This window comes from Excalfactoria chinensis, chromosome 1, assembly GCF_039878825.1.
Source record: "Excalfactoria chinensis isolate bCotChi1 chromosome 1, bCotChi1.hap2, whole genome shotgun sequence".
NCBI lineage: Eukaryota > Metazoa > Chordata > Aves > Galliformes > Phasianidae > Excalfactoria > Excalfactoria chinensis.
In genome coordinates, this window is record NC_092825.1 from 51,955,097 (window position 1) to 51,971,433 (window position 16,337).

General features: G+C 41.9%; 1 protein-coding gene across 1 annotated transcript in view; it reads right to left on the reverse strand.

Moving 5' to 3' along the window:
- The window catches only part of STAB2 (stabilin 2), a 71,254-nt gene that overhangs the window by 26,256 nt on the left and 28,661 nt on the right, over positions 1–16,337 (reverse strand). Inside the window, exons 20-35 of the mRNA XM_072331611.1 lie at positions 14,436–14,616; positions 13,350–13,443; positions 12,404–12,562; positions 11,947–12,042; positions 11,154–11,249; positions 10,120–10,167; positions 7,599–7,735; positions 7,093–7,207; positions 6,111–6,188; positions 5,823–5,915; positions 5,609–5,716; positions 4,283–4,414; positions 3,131–3,268; positions 2,066–2,116; positions 817–912; positions 58–253 (exon numbers count right to left, since the gene is read on the reverse strand). Of these exons, the coding sequence (XP_072187712.1) occupies positions 58–253; positions 817–912; positions 2,066–2,116; positions 3,131–3,268; positions 4,283–4,414; positions 5,609–5,716; positions 5,823–5,915; positions 6,111–6,188; positions 7,093–7,207; positions 7,599–7,735; positions 10,120–10,167; positions 11,154–11,249; positions 11,947–12,042; positions 12,404–12,562; positions 13,350–13,443; positions 14,436–14,616 (1,818 nt within the window). The remainder of the gene's footprint in view (positions 1–57; positions 254–816; positions 913–2,065; positions 2,117–3,130; positions 3,269–4,282; positions 4,415–5,608; positions 5,717–5,822; positions 5,916–6,110; positions 6,189–7,092; positions 7,208–7,598; positions 7,736–10,119; positions 10,168–11,153; positions 11,250–11,946; positions 12,043–12,403; positions 12,563–13,349; positions 13,444–14,435; positions 14,617–16,337) is intronic.

Sequence of the window (16,337 nt, forward strand, 5' to 3'; positions counted from 1 at the left end):
TCCACCCCTGCACCCCCTGAGGAGGCCAATAAAGATACAGCTCAGGCCACTCAGTACCTTGATCACAGTTGCGGCCGTATTTGCCCTCGGCGCAGCTCTCGCAGGCTGTGCCGACAAACCCGGCTCCACACTGGCAGATGCCACTGCCATTGATGCCATCCAGGCAGATGCCGTTGCCAAAGCAAGCACTACCTGCCTTGCCGGGGCAGGGCTGGCACTGCTGTCCAAAGAAGCCAGCACAGCACTCCCTGGTCTGCAGTGTGAGAAATTGGATCAGGATAAGGGCAATGGGGACCCTTAAGCATGGCAGCAAGGAGGCTGCCGGTAGTTGTCTCTTGGGTCTGATGCTGGGTGGAGGGAGCTAGAGGTCTGGAGTTTAGCAGTGCTTTAGCTCTACTGTTTGCAGCCTTGCTCCTTACTGTGCTCCCTTAAGTCCCTGCTGGGACACAGATCCATAGAACACTAGAATCATTAAGGTTGGAAAGGACCTTTAAGGTCACCAAGTCTAATTGTCAAACCACCCCCACCATGCCCATTCACAGAATCAATGTGGGTCACCATGGGAAAGGTGGATAGACAAGCACATTGTGACCCTTTCCAAACTGCTTCTGCATCCCACCCCTTCCTCTGTTCAGGCCATCAAAAGCCTTTATCCCATCTCTGCTGTGTCTAGACCCTAGATGGGTACAAGATATAAGAAGGAATGCTGCCAGGGACCACACAGACGAGCTCTGTGTGTTTAGTGACAATTATAAGGAAGGTGAAGATCACGGATGGGGGCTCCCAGCCTCCCTGTGACAGCAATGGTGTACTCACAATGATGGTTTTTGCACACTTTGGCTGGCATCCGATCTGGATGGTGTGCAATCTCATGTTGTTTTCTGAGAAGATGCAGTATTTCTTCTCCCCTGCCTGAGTGAACATTGGAGAAACAGCTGTACTTCTGAGCAGTATCGATCAGCTGCTTTCAAATGCTTTTAAAACGATTGACATCAACTTTCTACATGCTGTGCACTGACTCACACATTTGTAACAGAAGCTAAGGAAATACGGCAATAACAATGTGTTAGATGAAATGACTTCTGCTAAAGAATATGCAGCCAAATTAATTCAGCACCCCATGGCATTCTTAAAATGTATCTAATTATGTCTCTGTTCAGAACTGAAGAGAAACTTTTCCTGACACTTGGCAAGCTTTTTTCTTTCTGCAACACACTGTGTTCTTCCTAATTCTTCTTGAAAAACCAAGCGTTAAAGTAGGTCAAAAACAGCCATCGGTACATGATCTCTCAGATCTGGACATAGTTGGGAAGCTTTGCTTTTGGGAGAAGAAATGCCAGTCTTGTCCATTTATTAGGAGGCTGAGATAAGCATCCAGCTGCTTGTTGTCAGTAAAATGTTAACGCTTTTGAGTTTTACCCATGTGTGCATTAGTTGGGCTTTGCCAACCAATTATTCTAATGGAGTGGATGGGACTTGATCTCTTTCAGAATCCTATTAGTGACACAGTTAGTCTAATTAAAAGTGAAAATTCTAGAGGAAAAAATGCTTATATAATCCCAACAGAGGGTCTTTCCCAGAAAAATTCAGACATCAAGAGACTTTAGATCCTTATGATTCATAGGGTCCTCCTGAATATCCACAGTTCCCATGCATGGGAACTGGGTACCCACAGTGTTTACAGTCTCCAAGTCCCTGTGTGGCTGTAACACACAGCAAGGAGCAAGGTTGATTTTGCCCTTCTCTACTTTGACCTGATGGGGTGCAAAACCTGTCAGATGTGGATTTGTGCTGTTGACTGTAAGAAATGTATGTAACATACCAAAGTAACTATGATGACTTCTGTTAAAATTGAAGCTATTATATAATAGAATCATATCATTGAATCACCAAGGTTGGAAAAGACCTACAAAATCATCCAGTCCAACCACACACCAATAGTTCTCACTAAACCACATCCCTCAACACAACGTCTAAATGTTCCTTGAACCAATACATATAAAAGGAGATTGAATATGCTAAGTTTTGGTATATTTATCTTAAGTATGTGCAATAAAAGACTTACTATTTCTTTTGTTCCTGGTGGGCAACTTGATGGTTGTGAACAAATTCTGCACTTTTCCTTAAGCAAAATGAAAGGAGAAGGAAAGCACATTTAGATACTTTGCAATACTCCTGTAAAGCGATGCTTCCCGAGCACCTCCCCACTCAAGCACAGTATGAAGCAAACCCTGACCTTGGATACAGTTTGCTTGTGCCATGAGGGTAAAGGCAACTTGGTGCCACTTTATTAAGTCTTAAATGTACACTGAAGTGTATAGCTGCACTTACTGGAAAATAATATTGCAAGCAAAAGCAAAGGACTTTGTGAAGCCTAGCACCTTACTGAGCAAGACTTGGACTTGTGTGATTTATACACAAATATGGGATTGTATCCCAAAGAATATAATTAGGCTGCAAAAGTTCATGCCTGTTCAATTTGCTTTGGCCAAAGCACTAATCTGACTTTGTCTGCCTTATCTAGTGGACTGTGGGCTCCATCAGAAGGGAAATACTCTGCAGGTTTGCTGTCCTATCTCCACCACTCAGGAGATAAGCCATTTCTCTGCCCATCTAAGGTAGTTACATCCTTCTTTAAAGGGATATAAAACCATTTGGATTTTATATATAAAATGAACAGAAGGGGGAGAGTGCTTTACTCAGAGGGCACAAGGAGTTCACGTGCATAGGCAGAGGCAATCTGTTTCTGGAATGAAAAGAAATATTTTTCCTTGCTAGAAGTATTTTATTCCCCCTTTTTCTCCCCACTTCCTGCTTTGCTTGACAAACATCATCTGCTAGAACAGATGTATTAAAATAGTGCATAATCATTTTCTGAAAATTAAAGCTTAGGAACTAGTTTATTCCTTGGGTATTCTAATATTGTTTTATCCAGTCTGTCAGAATACTGATTGCAGGATCAAATACATTTTAACTGATGCAAAAAACTTTGATAGGAATATCCTTTGTAGAAGATGCAGGCATTCCTTACTGGCATGCAGCGTCATGCATGCTGTACATTTTAGCCTGTACATTTTACCCTTGTTTTGCTAAAAATATTTCTGATAGGCCTTGGGGAGTCTGCACAAACAGAACCACTTACAGTGATAACAGTATGATTAGTATCACATCTGTTCTTCTGGATCTCCAGGACTTTTCCCAATCCATGAATAATTCCTTTGTCCGTTGCAACATTTGCGTAGCTTATAGGTGCATCATTTATGAATAGCTGAAAAAAAAAAGCTGTCATTTATAAAGCAGCAGCAGAGCTCTTATCTCATTGGTAACTGAACAGTAGTGAGTGAAGGAAGCAGTGGTGCACATGGCCTGTTTCTGGAAAACTGGAGGATGCAGTTGATTTGAAGCACTTTCTTGCATCTCAGTTGATGCTTTTAAGAGCTTTACTGAACTGGAGAGCATGAGGTGGATGCAGCTTGTTGGGGTTACTTAGCAACAGGATCTGAGCTGCTTTTTCTACCATGGGATGCGAAATATACACACTTCGAAGAAGACTGAAGCAAACCAAGGGCTGTCTTTGCTGCCTTGGTGGGGGGGCGAGGATATTTCAGGGAAGAACTCTTTGGCAGCTGCTCCTTCAAGGTGGGCTTTCAGCATCACACTGCAACCCCCCTCTCCCTTCATGCCCTCCTCCACCCCACAAGCAGTTGTTTTTCCAGGAATTTGCAGAGAAAGCAGCAGGGCTGAAACTGCTTTGCTAAGGAGTTTTCCATCCTGCCTTTGCTTATGCCCAGAGGGAGCTGTGGGGCAGAGAAGGAGGAGAACTTCTTGTCTTTGACACAGAATTAGGCATGTTCCTTAATCTTTTTGCAGTTGACTTTCCCACGAGTGGTGCTGAAAAGCAATTGATACTTCTTGCCAAGTGCTTAAAACCCTTAGGCCTGAAAGTGGAGCAGATCTGCAGAAACTTAAATTGATGTATTATAATTGAAGGTAGGTTTTAATAGTTCTTTGGAAGTCAGATTAATGACTGTTTTACGATGCAAGCTTGTGACTGCTAGAGACCAGGGTGGTTTTTAAAATGCAGTGCTGAATGTAAAAAGTATAATTGAAAACAAATCCAATTGAAGATTCCTTCAAGGGTGACTTTGAATTATAGATCTGAGAGAGGCATTCCATCTGAGTGGCATATTTTGTCCTGCTAAGACCAGAAGCTATTATGGGCTTCACAGCTCTTTTTGGCTGCTTGTAAGGCATGAAACTGAAGAACTGCAGACAGCAGTACCTGGCTGTTATGGATGAAGAACCCAACATGATAGGAGTACCCGAGCATGGTCTCCCTGTGCATGCCATTGTGCAGGTCATTCTTCAGGAGCTTTTCATCTATCAAAATGTGATAACGGATTTGGTCCTCATCCTGTAAACACACAATTAAATTCAGGGTTATGTATCAAAGCATGGAAAGTTATTCAGGATAACTTTTCCCAAAGTGTAAACAAGACCTATGGGAAATCCCATTGCCTATTGTCCCCATGTTCTGAACATTCATACTGGTCTTTGTTCTTCTGCTCCTTCAAAAGTGTGTGAAAACATGAAGTAACCCCAGGCTGCAAGATTTGTGATGTCTCTTGTACTGGTCTTTATGTCTCTTATTCTCAAGTCACTTGAGAAGATTTACATTGAGAATGCATGATTCCTTCTGGTGAGGTAGCAATCAGGACTCTGTTATGGGACAACTGGTCAGTGGTTAATGTCTTGGGATGAGTCATTTGAATGTTGTACCCCTCAGCTTCCAAGCTGAAAATGGAGACTATGGAAGCAGAGAAAGAATACAGCAAAGTATGTTTCAGCTAAAGCATGATGCTGGCAAAAAGAACAAAGGGATATGAGCTAGACAGAAGTATGCTGTCAAAATAATATAAACTGGTCTGAAGCTGCCAGAGAAGGTGGGATAACCACATCCATGCTGATGTGGGGAGCTGGTGGCTGGGCCGGGCCTGAGCCTGGCACCAGGCTGCTGGTAGAAGGCAGTGGTAATGATGTTTGCTACAGGAATTTTTCCTAGCCAGGAAATCTTCAGGTGTTTTTCTAAATCGTGGGACTGGCCAGAGGTGTTTGAATGCTGGCATTAGGAACAGTTTGCAGGAAGTGATGTGGGATGGTGTTCCAGCAGGAGTGATGGGGATGAATGGCTGGATGGCTGTAAGAAGGAGTCATAATATTTTGTGGTGCTATTAGTGATGAGGTTGCTAGTGATGACAGGGGATAGGACTTGTTCACCTATGAAAGCCACTTCAGTGTTATTCCTGGTTGTTCCTGTTCTGATCTCCCTTCAGAGCTATTGGAGAAAGTCTAGTCTGATACTCTGAATATTCATAGAGTTGTTTAAATCCAGAGAAGGCCAAAACCCAGAACAAATAGTTAAGTTCTTCTAGCAAGCCAGGAAAGTACATGGATCCAACGCTCCTCATCTCTGCTGGTGGTAATAACAAACTTACTAGCTTCTTGGAAAACAAATACCTCTTCCTATTTTTGTACCCTTTCAATCCATCCACTTGAAACTGAAATGAGACCCTCAATTGTTAAGACATATCCTGTGAGTAATACATACCAGAGTAGCAACCTTTTTATCCCTCAGGTAATTTTCTATGGCATCATTATTTGGGGCAAATACTGTGTATGTGTTTGCAGCTTCTATTTCATTTGCCAGGTTGTATTGCTGTTGCAAAACAAATAAAAAACACAAAACAAAACCGGATGATTACTGATATTCTGATGCTATTTAAAATTCAAGCTTCTATCTTTAAAAAGATGTGAAAGCTTACAATAATGTAGCCCCTGAAAATGGAGTAGTCGGGCATTTGCTCGAGACGGGCCAGTAGCCTTGGCATGATGGTGCTTCGCAGGGGGGTCAGAACCTAGAAAGAGAGTAGATGCACCCCACGTCAACACAATCATGTACCCCACCTTTGCATATGCTGTGGCTGCAGCTGCAAGGAGCAGATGCAGGAGCAGATGTTCTTCTGCTCAAATAATTTGTTTGCAAAAGCCATTGACTACTTTCCATTGGGTTGTGATGCAGTGGGATGAACCCTCTCTACTTGGCCATGTACCTTATCAATAACGTGTATGATCCCATTTGTGGATGCGATGTCACCAGTCACGATGTGAGCACCCTCGACAGTGAGGTTCTGAAAGGACAAGAGTAGAGAAGAAAGGGTTTGGCACCATGGTGGCCACAGTTTCCTGTTGGCTTGTGCTGTGGGTTCCACAGCTTTGCAGACTCTGGCCTGAGGTTCTGCCATGGCTCTGCTTTGCATGAATCTGGCCCAGATGCTGAATTCTCTTCTGGAAACCATAACCTGGAGACTCTGTGCTGCACCCATCTGCCAACCAGCAAAACCACATGGTTACATTGGTCTGACCATTTGGGGCAGGTGGGCTTGCCCCATCTGAGTCAGGGAGAGCTCCTTTCTGTACCTCCACTGTCACACTCTGCTGTTTCTTTGCATCCCTCAGGGACAACATGCTTTTTTCCTCAATGTGGAGAACTCTTTCTTCCTGTAACAGGACTTAAACGTGCCATAGGTATGTCTAGAAAATACTCCTCCTCTGAACATATATACTATATAAAAAGGCTGAGGATGAAGGGCTGTCAGTGGTAGCTACTTATCTTTAAAAATACCTCTGTGTGATTTGAGACTACTGAGTTGCACATGCAGATAGTTGCATGACATCACTTCTTCCTCCTATGTTTCCAGTTTCCTAAAATGAGTATTGGGTTTCCCTGATGTGTTTTGTCTTAAATTAGTTCACAGGCTGTGCTGGACCTGGGTTGCACTTCTGCTTTACTACAAGACATTAGGAATAGATAATATTGCCCGTGAATTTCAGCTGGGTCAGTTTGTGGGGAAAATCAAATTAATGTTTTGCCAAGAGGGCCCCATATAACTGATCTGTTCCTTTAACATTATGGCATAGTCTTTTTAAAAATACAGGTGCATAATATCTATATGGTTTTTAACATGAGCATGCTGTCGGCAGAGAGGTCAGGGTCTTATGTATGGAACCGCAGTGGTTTGCAGGTCATCCTACCCCATTTTCTTTAGATAAATGTAGGAAGTTGCTCTGTAGGGATGTTGGCAGCATATCAGAAGATGATAAATTCTGGAAATCAGCAAAGCTGTAAACTCCTGTCAATAGATGATACCTAAAAGAAATTAACTGGATTTTAAGGTTTTGCATTTTCTCATGTTTTTTTTTTTTTTTTTTTTCTTGCTTGCTTCCCTCCCCCCGCCCCCCCCAGTAAATACATTTATCGTGTCTAAAACTGTGGTTTAAAGCAGAAATGGTTTGTATGATGCCTAGTACAGCTATGTTCTGATCTTAGCTTAGCCTTTAAACATTTCTGGCATGATACAAATAATGTCTTTGTTTTCAGTGGAGCTGCTACAGAGATTTATAGCACTGCAACTAGAAGTAAAATACCATGTGCCTCCCTTAAAAATATCAGAGCTGTCTTGCTGTGGGGGCTTCATATCAAAGACATGTTTGGAATGAAAAGTAATTCACTGAAAAACAAACCAAAACCGTTAACGTACTTCAGCAGGGTTGGGATATTACTCTTTGACATCCAAAAATCTTTTTCATCTTCATCCATGTTTTCAATTGCTTGAAGAGAGGGCACGAGGACAGTTAGATTTGAGGCGGTGGACAACACTGAGTTTAACTGAGCGTCCTGCATGAAAATAAGGAAAGTAAAATAATTAATCCTGATTATGACCTATAAATAGCAGCCATTGACTTACTAGCAAGGTGGGGTGTGTGACGTGCTTTGTGACTGGCCTGAGGAGGAAAAACTATTATACTGAGCAATGACTCGAACAGAAGTGCTTAGAGCTGTACAAAAATAGTAAATGAGCATCTATATTTTAAAGATAAGACTGACAGCATTTAAAGGGCAACAGGAAAGTTTAGGTCAGAACTGATTTTTTTATCACGAAACACGTGAGGGAAGTCATGTCACCTCCCACCAAAGCTGCCCCATCTTTTTGGTTCTGTTTTGTGTTCCTTAATGTTAAAAAAGAAAATCAGTGGGCTAAGTTCTGCTAGTCACCTATAACTGCAGTAACCTACTCTTGCAGAATGCTCCTCCATACTTAATAGATAGGAGGATTATGACACATAAAACAAGAAATCCATGTAATGCAGTGTTCACATTTGGAAGAAGACTATTTGACATGACTGCAATTTTTCAAGATGTACACCAGTGCACACCAGCACTTCCATGGGTTTTGCTGCTCTGACAGCCACGATTTTAGCTGGGGGATGCAGGCTTTGTAGTATGCATCATCCCCCATATATTCATGTCTACCTTAAGGACAAAGTGAATCTTCACTGGAGAGTATTTTTCCACTTGTGTAGACTGGTTGATTGGTTGGTTGGTTGATTGATTGACTGATTTTTGTGGGATAGAAAAAGGAGAGCTGAAGACTTGAATGGAGTGTGATCTTGCTGAATATATGGTTCTCCAAACTTTTCAATAGCACCACAGTTTGCTATTTTTGATGCTGCAAAACTTGAGGGAGTCATATGAACTTGCATTTTACCTTTCCATGGCTGGTACGCTGCCTGGCTTACCTTGGATAGTCCTTCAATACCCGTACTGTTTTTTTAAGTCAAGATGGGAATCAGTTCCCTTAAATAGCTGGGAATTTTGTCTCTGTTAAGATCATCTTTCTTTCTAGCCATCATCACTGTCCCCTTCCAAATATTTAAGTATAAAAATAGCAACAGGCTTCCTTTTCTCAACCTTCTTGACCAGCAAGAAAAATCTTTGGTTATGAAATGTGGTAAACATCACATTCCTGTTCAAATGTGAAGTTAAAAACCACACAGATGGATGTACCTCCCTGTCTTGCTCATGTTTTTAGCTACTGTTATTTAAGGGATATTATTTCTTTGAAGAGTAGCAGAAATTTCCACACTTCTGTTTCAGTAAATGATGTCTGCTTCCAGGGAAGAAATGCTTTTTTTTCCACCCTGCTTCATTATCTAAAGAGCACATTAGCAGGTGAGCAGCCTCTCCTATCATGCTCATTTCTTTAATTTCATTAGTTTTGCTCCCTTCAGATCTGCTGGTGCTGCAGTCTGAGCCCAAAGCCAGGCAGATAACAGATTTAAATCAGCCACGCTGGCCTTGCTTTCAAGTAGTTCCCTGAGCTTCCTTTTGCAATAGCATTACTTAATGGTCCCCAGACTGTTGAAAGTTGAAAAGCGTGAAAGAAGCTAATATGCTGTGACTGCTGCTTCTCGTGCCACTCATTAACATAACACTGTTCCTTTCATGTCTGTATACTTGCTACACACTTCTTATATTTATGTTTTAAACTCTCTAGAAAAACTGTTTTTGATCTTACTTGCACCAATGCTCATCTCAGTGGGGTAGGGTCTCTAATACCACCTAGTAACAGGTGGTACATGTGGAAATAAGAAGTCAGAGTTAATCAATCTATCTAGAACTTCTTTTAAATAAAATTTAAGTTGATGTTCTTTCCCTGATCTAAAGCCAAACACATTAATCTACTTCTTCATTTCCTGCACCAAAGTCAAACCTGGGTGGAGACAAAAGTTCTTCCTCATTGCTTGGTGTAGCAGCAATACAATGATCAGCCATGTTTTCCTGGCACTGGGCTCAGTGAGAATGGGAGCCGTAAGGTGCTGACTGTCCTCTTCTACCTGCTTGTGGTTAAAGTGCATGAGGAAAGAAGAGAGGATCTCCTTGGGGCATACTTGAGCTCTGCTCGTACCCTGCTGCTACAGGGAGGGTCATGGCTAGGTAGACCCTGCCTTAGAAAGCAGGTTTATAACTAACTCTTCTATACGTGGAGCTTTCTTGGCTGCTTGAATTTGTGACCAGGAACAGGCTTTCAAAGAGAAACCAAGAATCAGATTATCAGTATAACTGGTGACTAGTGGGAGAAATACTCCAACTTCTGTCCAGAGCTGAAGTCTGCAGTGTGACAGAATATTATTTTGAGGTTCTCATTTCTAAAGGCTAAAAGACTTATGGTTTTCTGTAGACTTGAACATACTAAAATATCAACCATAAAGTGTACTTACATTAACCCACTGGTTAAATGTTGTTGCCTCTGATAGAGTAGATAACTCCTGACAGGAAACAGAAAGAGAGAGCAATGACTACATAAGCTCTAACAAGCTAAATACTAAACACTCTTGCTGTAGCCTGTGGAGTGACCAGCTGTGTGTGGCCTGATTAAGGTGACATGGAGGGGCAGGTTTTCAGTACATATGGAAACAGAGAGCATTCATGTTTTTCCAGAGCTGATATCTTCTAGGAATGGTGAGTTAACAATGCTTTTGATAATCAAACCATCTGTTGCTTAGGTGTAACTAGATGCACCTGACCTTGGTGTGTAATGTGTACTGACCTCAGGCTGAGGATTTATTTTCTGGGAATCTAAACCTAAGTCTTTTCTTAACTTAATGCAAAATTAATTGAAGGAAGATATTTGTTTTGGCTGTGTTTTACAACACTGCTTTTATTCTGCCACGGTTCTTGGAACAGAGATAGATGATGGTATAAGCAAGGAAGCCAGATAGTGCCAAGAGGCATGTAAGATTGCTGCCAATGGCTCGGACGGCTGACACTTTCATTTTTCCTACAATGTTAAATGCATATTATTTTCCCAATTTACTCGTTTGGATTTTATTTGTCTGTCAGTCTGCGTGGTTTGAGTAATGTGATGAATTGACCATCTCTACTGAGATAGCTCAAGGAAGAATTTTGATAGAGCTGAGGGTTTGCCAGTCCCAGCTGGGATACGAGTGCTTAGCATATATGAAATTAGGACTGCTTAGAATATATGAAGTTAGGACTCTGAGGCTGGCACTTTATAATTTGTCTTAAAGAAATACACTTATATCCATTAGGCCTATTTCCAAGATATGTTTTTGAACACAATAAATAATTTCTGTATCAGATACGAGTCTCCAGCAGAAACACTGTCTGCAGTCAGCACTGTTGGGCATCACATTTTTCTAACTGTTGATAATGACTTTGCTGTCTGGTTAAGATCAAGTATAAGAACTCTGCGGTAGGTCCTGTGCTTGGAGATGATGAACACTTTACTTACATCTGCAGCATTTCCATAGCATATTCTGCCATCTCCTTCATAACCCGTGGGGCACACACACTCCCAGCCATAAGAAGGCTCAAGCTGACAAGTTGCCTTTGAACCAGAAAGAGAGAGAAAGACTGTCAAATACTCAGGAGGCTACTCCAGAGCAAGTATGGCCTGTAAACCCTTCCCAATATACATTTATATACAGACATTATCTCAGCAAAATATTTCTATTCCACCTTCCATGGACATCCTTACCTTCCTGTAAGATAAACTCCACCAATTGATGGCACTAATTCCCTTGCCTGTACTAAATTTATGAGTCTAAACCCTTTCTTACTTCCTCCAAATAATGAGCCCTGTCTCTTCATCTGATTAATGTAGATCCATCCTCTGCTCCTCTCTGCTTTTTACTTTATCTCTTTCCCAGTGTCCTCCCTGCAGAGCCTGCAGGCTCATTGAAACTATGTAGTTACTTGTAAAACCAACAGATGTACAGCTAGAGATGTGTGACTCAAGTAAATGTCTCAAAAAACTATTGCATCCAGACTTAGTTGCTGATAGAGAAGCAGCAAGCATTCACTCCAGGCTTGAGACAGCCCTTTATGAAGGTGGAATTGGGAGCAGCCCAATGCAAACTGTGTAGTGTTTTTGGTGGCTGTATCACTGCTTGGACTGGAAAGCTCTATTTCATCTTGAGCAAAAATTGCAGGCTTGAAGTGGCAAGGAAATTCTATGATGTGAACAGAAGGTGAGGTGTGATATGTATCTGAACACTTTGTTCAAAGAATGACTTATTACTCACCAGATGATGGCATTTTCCATTTTGTTCCAGGCATGAGTTTATGGGTGTGCATTCAATTCCATTCCCCCTAAATCCATCTTTACACTTGCAGTCATTCTGTTGTTTCAATAAAACACAGCAATATATTACAATGATTAAAACTGTGTACATATTCTAGACGTTGGCAGGTAGGTCTGTCTGTGTTCCTGCATAGCTCCAGTGACTTCAGTGGAATGTGACTGACTAATACCTCCAGTAGACCTTGATACCAGACACCTAATGTACTTACTTTATAGTGTTTGCTCCTGGAGGAATAACACATAGCTAAAACTGGAATGGGAGCTGTGGGAGGCTGCTTTGTATGGAAATGACCATGAGGCCTGGAGGGAGAGCCTGGGGATGAATGAGGGCAGGAAGTGCCAGCAGAACGAAATGGGCCAGAGCTGGTGCAGAAAGTGAGAAGAACGTGAGGCCTTACCTGACCAGGCCCAATGTATATGCAAGTGGCATTCTCGTGGCATCCAGCCACGGAGGGCAGTAGGCAGTTGTTGATGGCTGAGCAGTCCCGTCCATCGCCTGTCCATCCTACCTGGCAAACGCACACATGCCTTCCTGGGCCTGTTTGAATGCACTCAGCCTGAGAAGGGGGCAGAAGATAGAAAAAGTAATCTCCATTTGTGCAGGCAAGGGCATGCAAACCTGGAATGGAGCAGCTCAGCCAAGGAGGCTTGCCCACCTCTGCTGGCAGCAGGACCATACTGTAATCTTTTGGAAAAAACTGGCACTAGGTGCAAAGTGCCAATGCTATAGCAGTGGAAACTATTGAGCATCAGATCCTCCTTAATCCACAAAACTGCTGTCAGGGAACAAAAAGCAAAGCTCCCACTAATGTTCAAGCAACATCCAACCCTTGAGCAGCAAGGGAACTAAAATTCCCTGTGTGTTAAAGTCTCTGGGGTCAGACCTTAGGCCCACATACTGGGATGGGCAAATGCCACCTGTGGGGGACAACTCATTCATGCAGACTTCTGAATAGCTCCTGTGAAAGAGGCTAATAGTTAAAGGTTTTTATTTCCTTTCTTGGGCGTGTTCTACTTTAAGACTTTCTTGGAGCTACTTCTGAATGGAAGGAAGATTCCTTTTTATCCTAACTTTGTTTTTACTATTGGATAAACCAGAGCTATGTTGCTGCTGCTTGGCTTGAACAAGTCATGGCCTACCTTGGCAATGCCATAACACTGTTCAGGACAGTTAAGTGGCATCCACCTTCGGGTCTACGCAATAATAATGTCCCTGTCAGAGAAAGACCTTGAAACTGCAGTGAAAATTGTGATGCTTATTTTGGAAATGTTTCAGCCAAACCTTGCTTATTACTTTGCTTGTTGCCTGCTTTGCTGTACTGCCAGGCTCTGGGATATACTTACATGTATATTGCAGCCACCTGAATTTAAACTAGCACAGGGATTGACTTTGCTGCAGGTCATTCCATCTCCCTCATAGCCAGACTTGCAAACACAGCTATAGAGACAAGAGGAGAGGAAAATCACTAAGTATGTTAGGGCAGCTGTAAAATGAAGGAAATGTTTTTCACTCTAATTTGTTATTTATAGGCAGCTTAAAACTGGTAACCGTGGATTCACGATGCAAATAGTGCATATGTTGTTTTATTTCCCTCCCCCCACAAAATACGTGACTGATTTAATTCAAACCAGGGATCTGTTCCCTGTGTATGAAGTTGGGAATTATATTAATTCAGGGCTAATGTGATCTTGGCAAAGGTGAGGTAATACCTCTAAAATGATGTTCTTTCTTTCATTGACCCAGAAGATAGCCTTCTATTTGAAGTGCATGCAAGACCAAGAGATCCTTTGTCTCCCTGGTCCATCCCTCTCCAAAAAAGGGGAATTTCTGAAGCATAGTTATGCAGTATCCAGCATTCTGCTTACTGCAATGACTCATTACTCGTGCAATGCAGCAAGAAGCGAACTTGATGCACGTGATGGCCAAGGTGAGCATGAGCAAGCACAAGACAGCTGTTACTAGGATCAGAGCTTTGTGACCAATTCTGTCAGGGACAGATCCTATGCTGAAACTCATAGAGCTACAGCATCCAAATTGTATCTGGGCTGACTAGATTGAGTTACTTATCCTCAAACTGCAATAGGAGTTCCACTGTTTTTCAGTAAGGCTCAAACTGCTAGTTCACTAAGGGAAGGTCAGAAATAGAGAGCTCTTGTAGATGTTAGAAGGAAGGCAGCCTTCTAGCAATGGTCAGATCCATATACATCTATCTGATCAGTCTTTAAGATAATGTATATGATAAGGAACTTACAGCTCTTAATTCTTACCAGGGAACGGAAGAGGATGTGGTATGCTCTTTGCTTATTTGCTGCATAGCAGTAGTTCAATGGCTGATGTTTGAGTGCTGCTACAAGGTGTGGCTTTGATCAAGAAAGTGGGAAAGTGCTGTATTGTGTTGAATATTAATTAGATGGAAATTGCTGACTTACCTCACTGCACCATCACTAAGCTGGCAGTCTGCATGCTCATGGCAGAGCTGCAGAGAAGGCTCACAGGGAACAACTGCCTTATCACAGAATTTCCCAGTGTATCCATTTCTGCATGATCCAGGAAGACAGATTCCATCACTGTCTATTCGGTTATCACACTTCCCATAAATGCAGAGGCACTCTACCAGAGATAAAACACAATGTACAATTCCATAGTGGCAAAAGAAATCTAGCCTTGCACAGCATTTTTTTTTTTAATGAATCAATTGCTCTTTTATTCTTGTATCTAACCTTTTGTATTTTTCTCTTCTTATTGGAGGGACTCATTATTTATTACATTTATGTGTTTTCAGGTATCTTTCACGTATACCTCCTTAAAACTTATTGTAGGGCACTTGTCTATTAATGAAATTTAAAGTATTTCAGAGAGAGCAACAAAGTGCTGAGTCCTAGGTTATTAATGCAAAAGTTTTTTATTTGCACAACTTCTGGTTGTGCAAATAAAAAAATTTGCATTAAAAACAACTGAAACATTCAGTTTCAATGATGTAGGAAGCCTTCAAATACTGTGTCTGCAATCCTACAAATTTCACAGTTTAGAATCACCTGGGCCAGTGGACAAATCAGCAGCACAAATCAACCCTGCTATGACTGCATTGATCGGTGCTGATGGGAGGCATATCATTATGTCCAATGAGCCTGATAGGTAAAACTTCTGCAATCCCCAAAAGTACCAGTAGCAATTAGTGAAGCCAACCCTTAGCCAGGGTTGGAGCTTAGGCAATATCAGCTTTTCTTACAGAATTTGTCTTTCATTTTTTGACCATGTACCTCTGAATCTTAATGAGCCATGACTGATGAAAGGCATGCTGTTTCACAGCAAAACAACTAGAAAAGGATTATAAAGTTGAGGAATATATTTATATTTCATGACACCTATTCTATAGACTTTCAAATAAGTTGCACCAGGGGAGATTCAGGTTGGATATTAGGAACAATTTCTTCTCAGTAAGAGCGGTGCTGCAGTGGCACAGGCTGCTCAGGGAGGTGGTGCAGTCACCGTCCCTGCAGGTGTTCCAGAACTGTGTGGATGTGGCACTGAGGAACATGGTCAGTGGGCATGGTGGGGATGGGCTGGCAGTTGGACCAGGTGACCTTAGAGGTCTTTTCCAACTTCAGTGATTCTATTAAATGCAGTATGGTTTGACATAGCAACATTAAATCTTTCAGTGTACTGAAGATGACTTCTAAAGCTATAAGCCATTCAATAGATCAGAAATTATTCAGTGGGGATGGTTATTAGGCAGATGTAAGCACAGTCTCTTTTTAGATTTAGTTGTTCTTAGATTGCATACATTTGTCATTGAAGGCAGATTCTGTTCTAAGTGTGGGCAACAGCAGAGCAGCAATGAATAGAAAAGATTTTCGTTTCAATTACTCATGTGAGGGAGACGGAAAAAAAAGAAACAATAAATTAGTATCAAGTGAGATATGACCCTTACAGAAAGCCCAGTTAAGCCAGTGAGAAGATTTTCTCTAAGTCTAGGCTTAAATTTGTTCCTTTGAAACAAGAAATGAACCTGCCTCAGAGACATCCATCTCATCTGCCATTCAGGTTCTTTATGTAGCAGTTAACAGCTACCTTAGTGTATAGTAGATTATACTAGAATATAAAGGACTGTATGCTAGAGCACAAAGGAAAAATCCCATTCTCTCCCAGTACAGGAGAGACATGGAACTGCTGGAGTACATCCAGAAGGCTGTAAGAATGATACAAGGGATGGAACACCTCCCCTATGGACAGGCTGAGAGAGCTGGGCCTGTTCAGCCTGGAGAAGAGAAGGCTCCAGGGAGAGCTGAGAATGGCCTTTTAGTATCTAAATGGGGCTGTAAGAAAGAAGG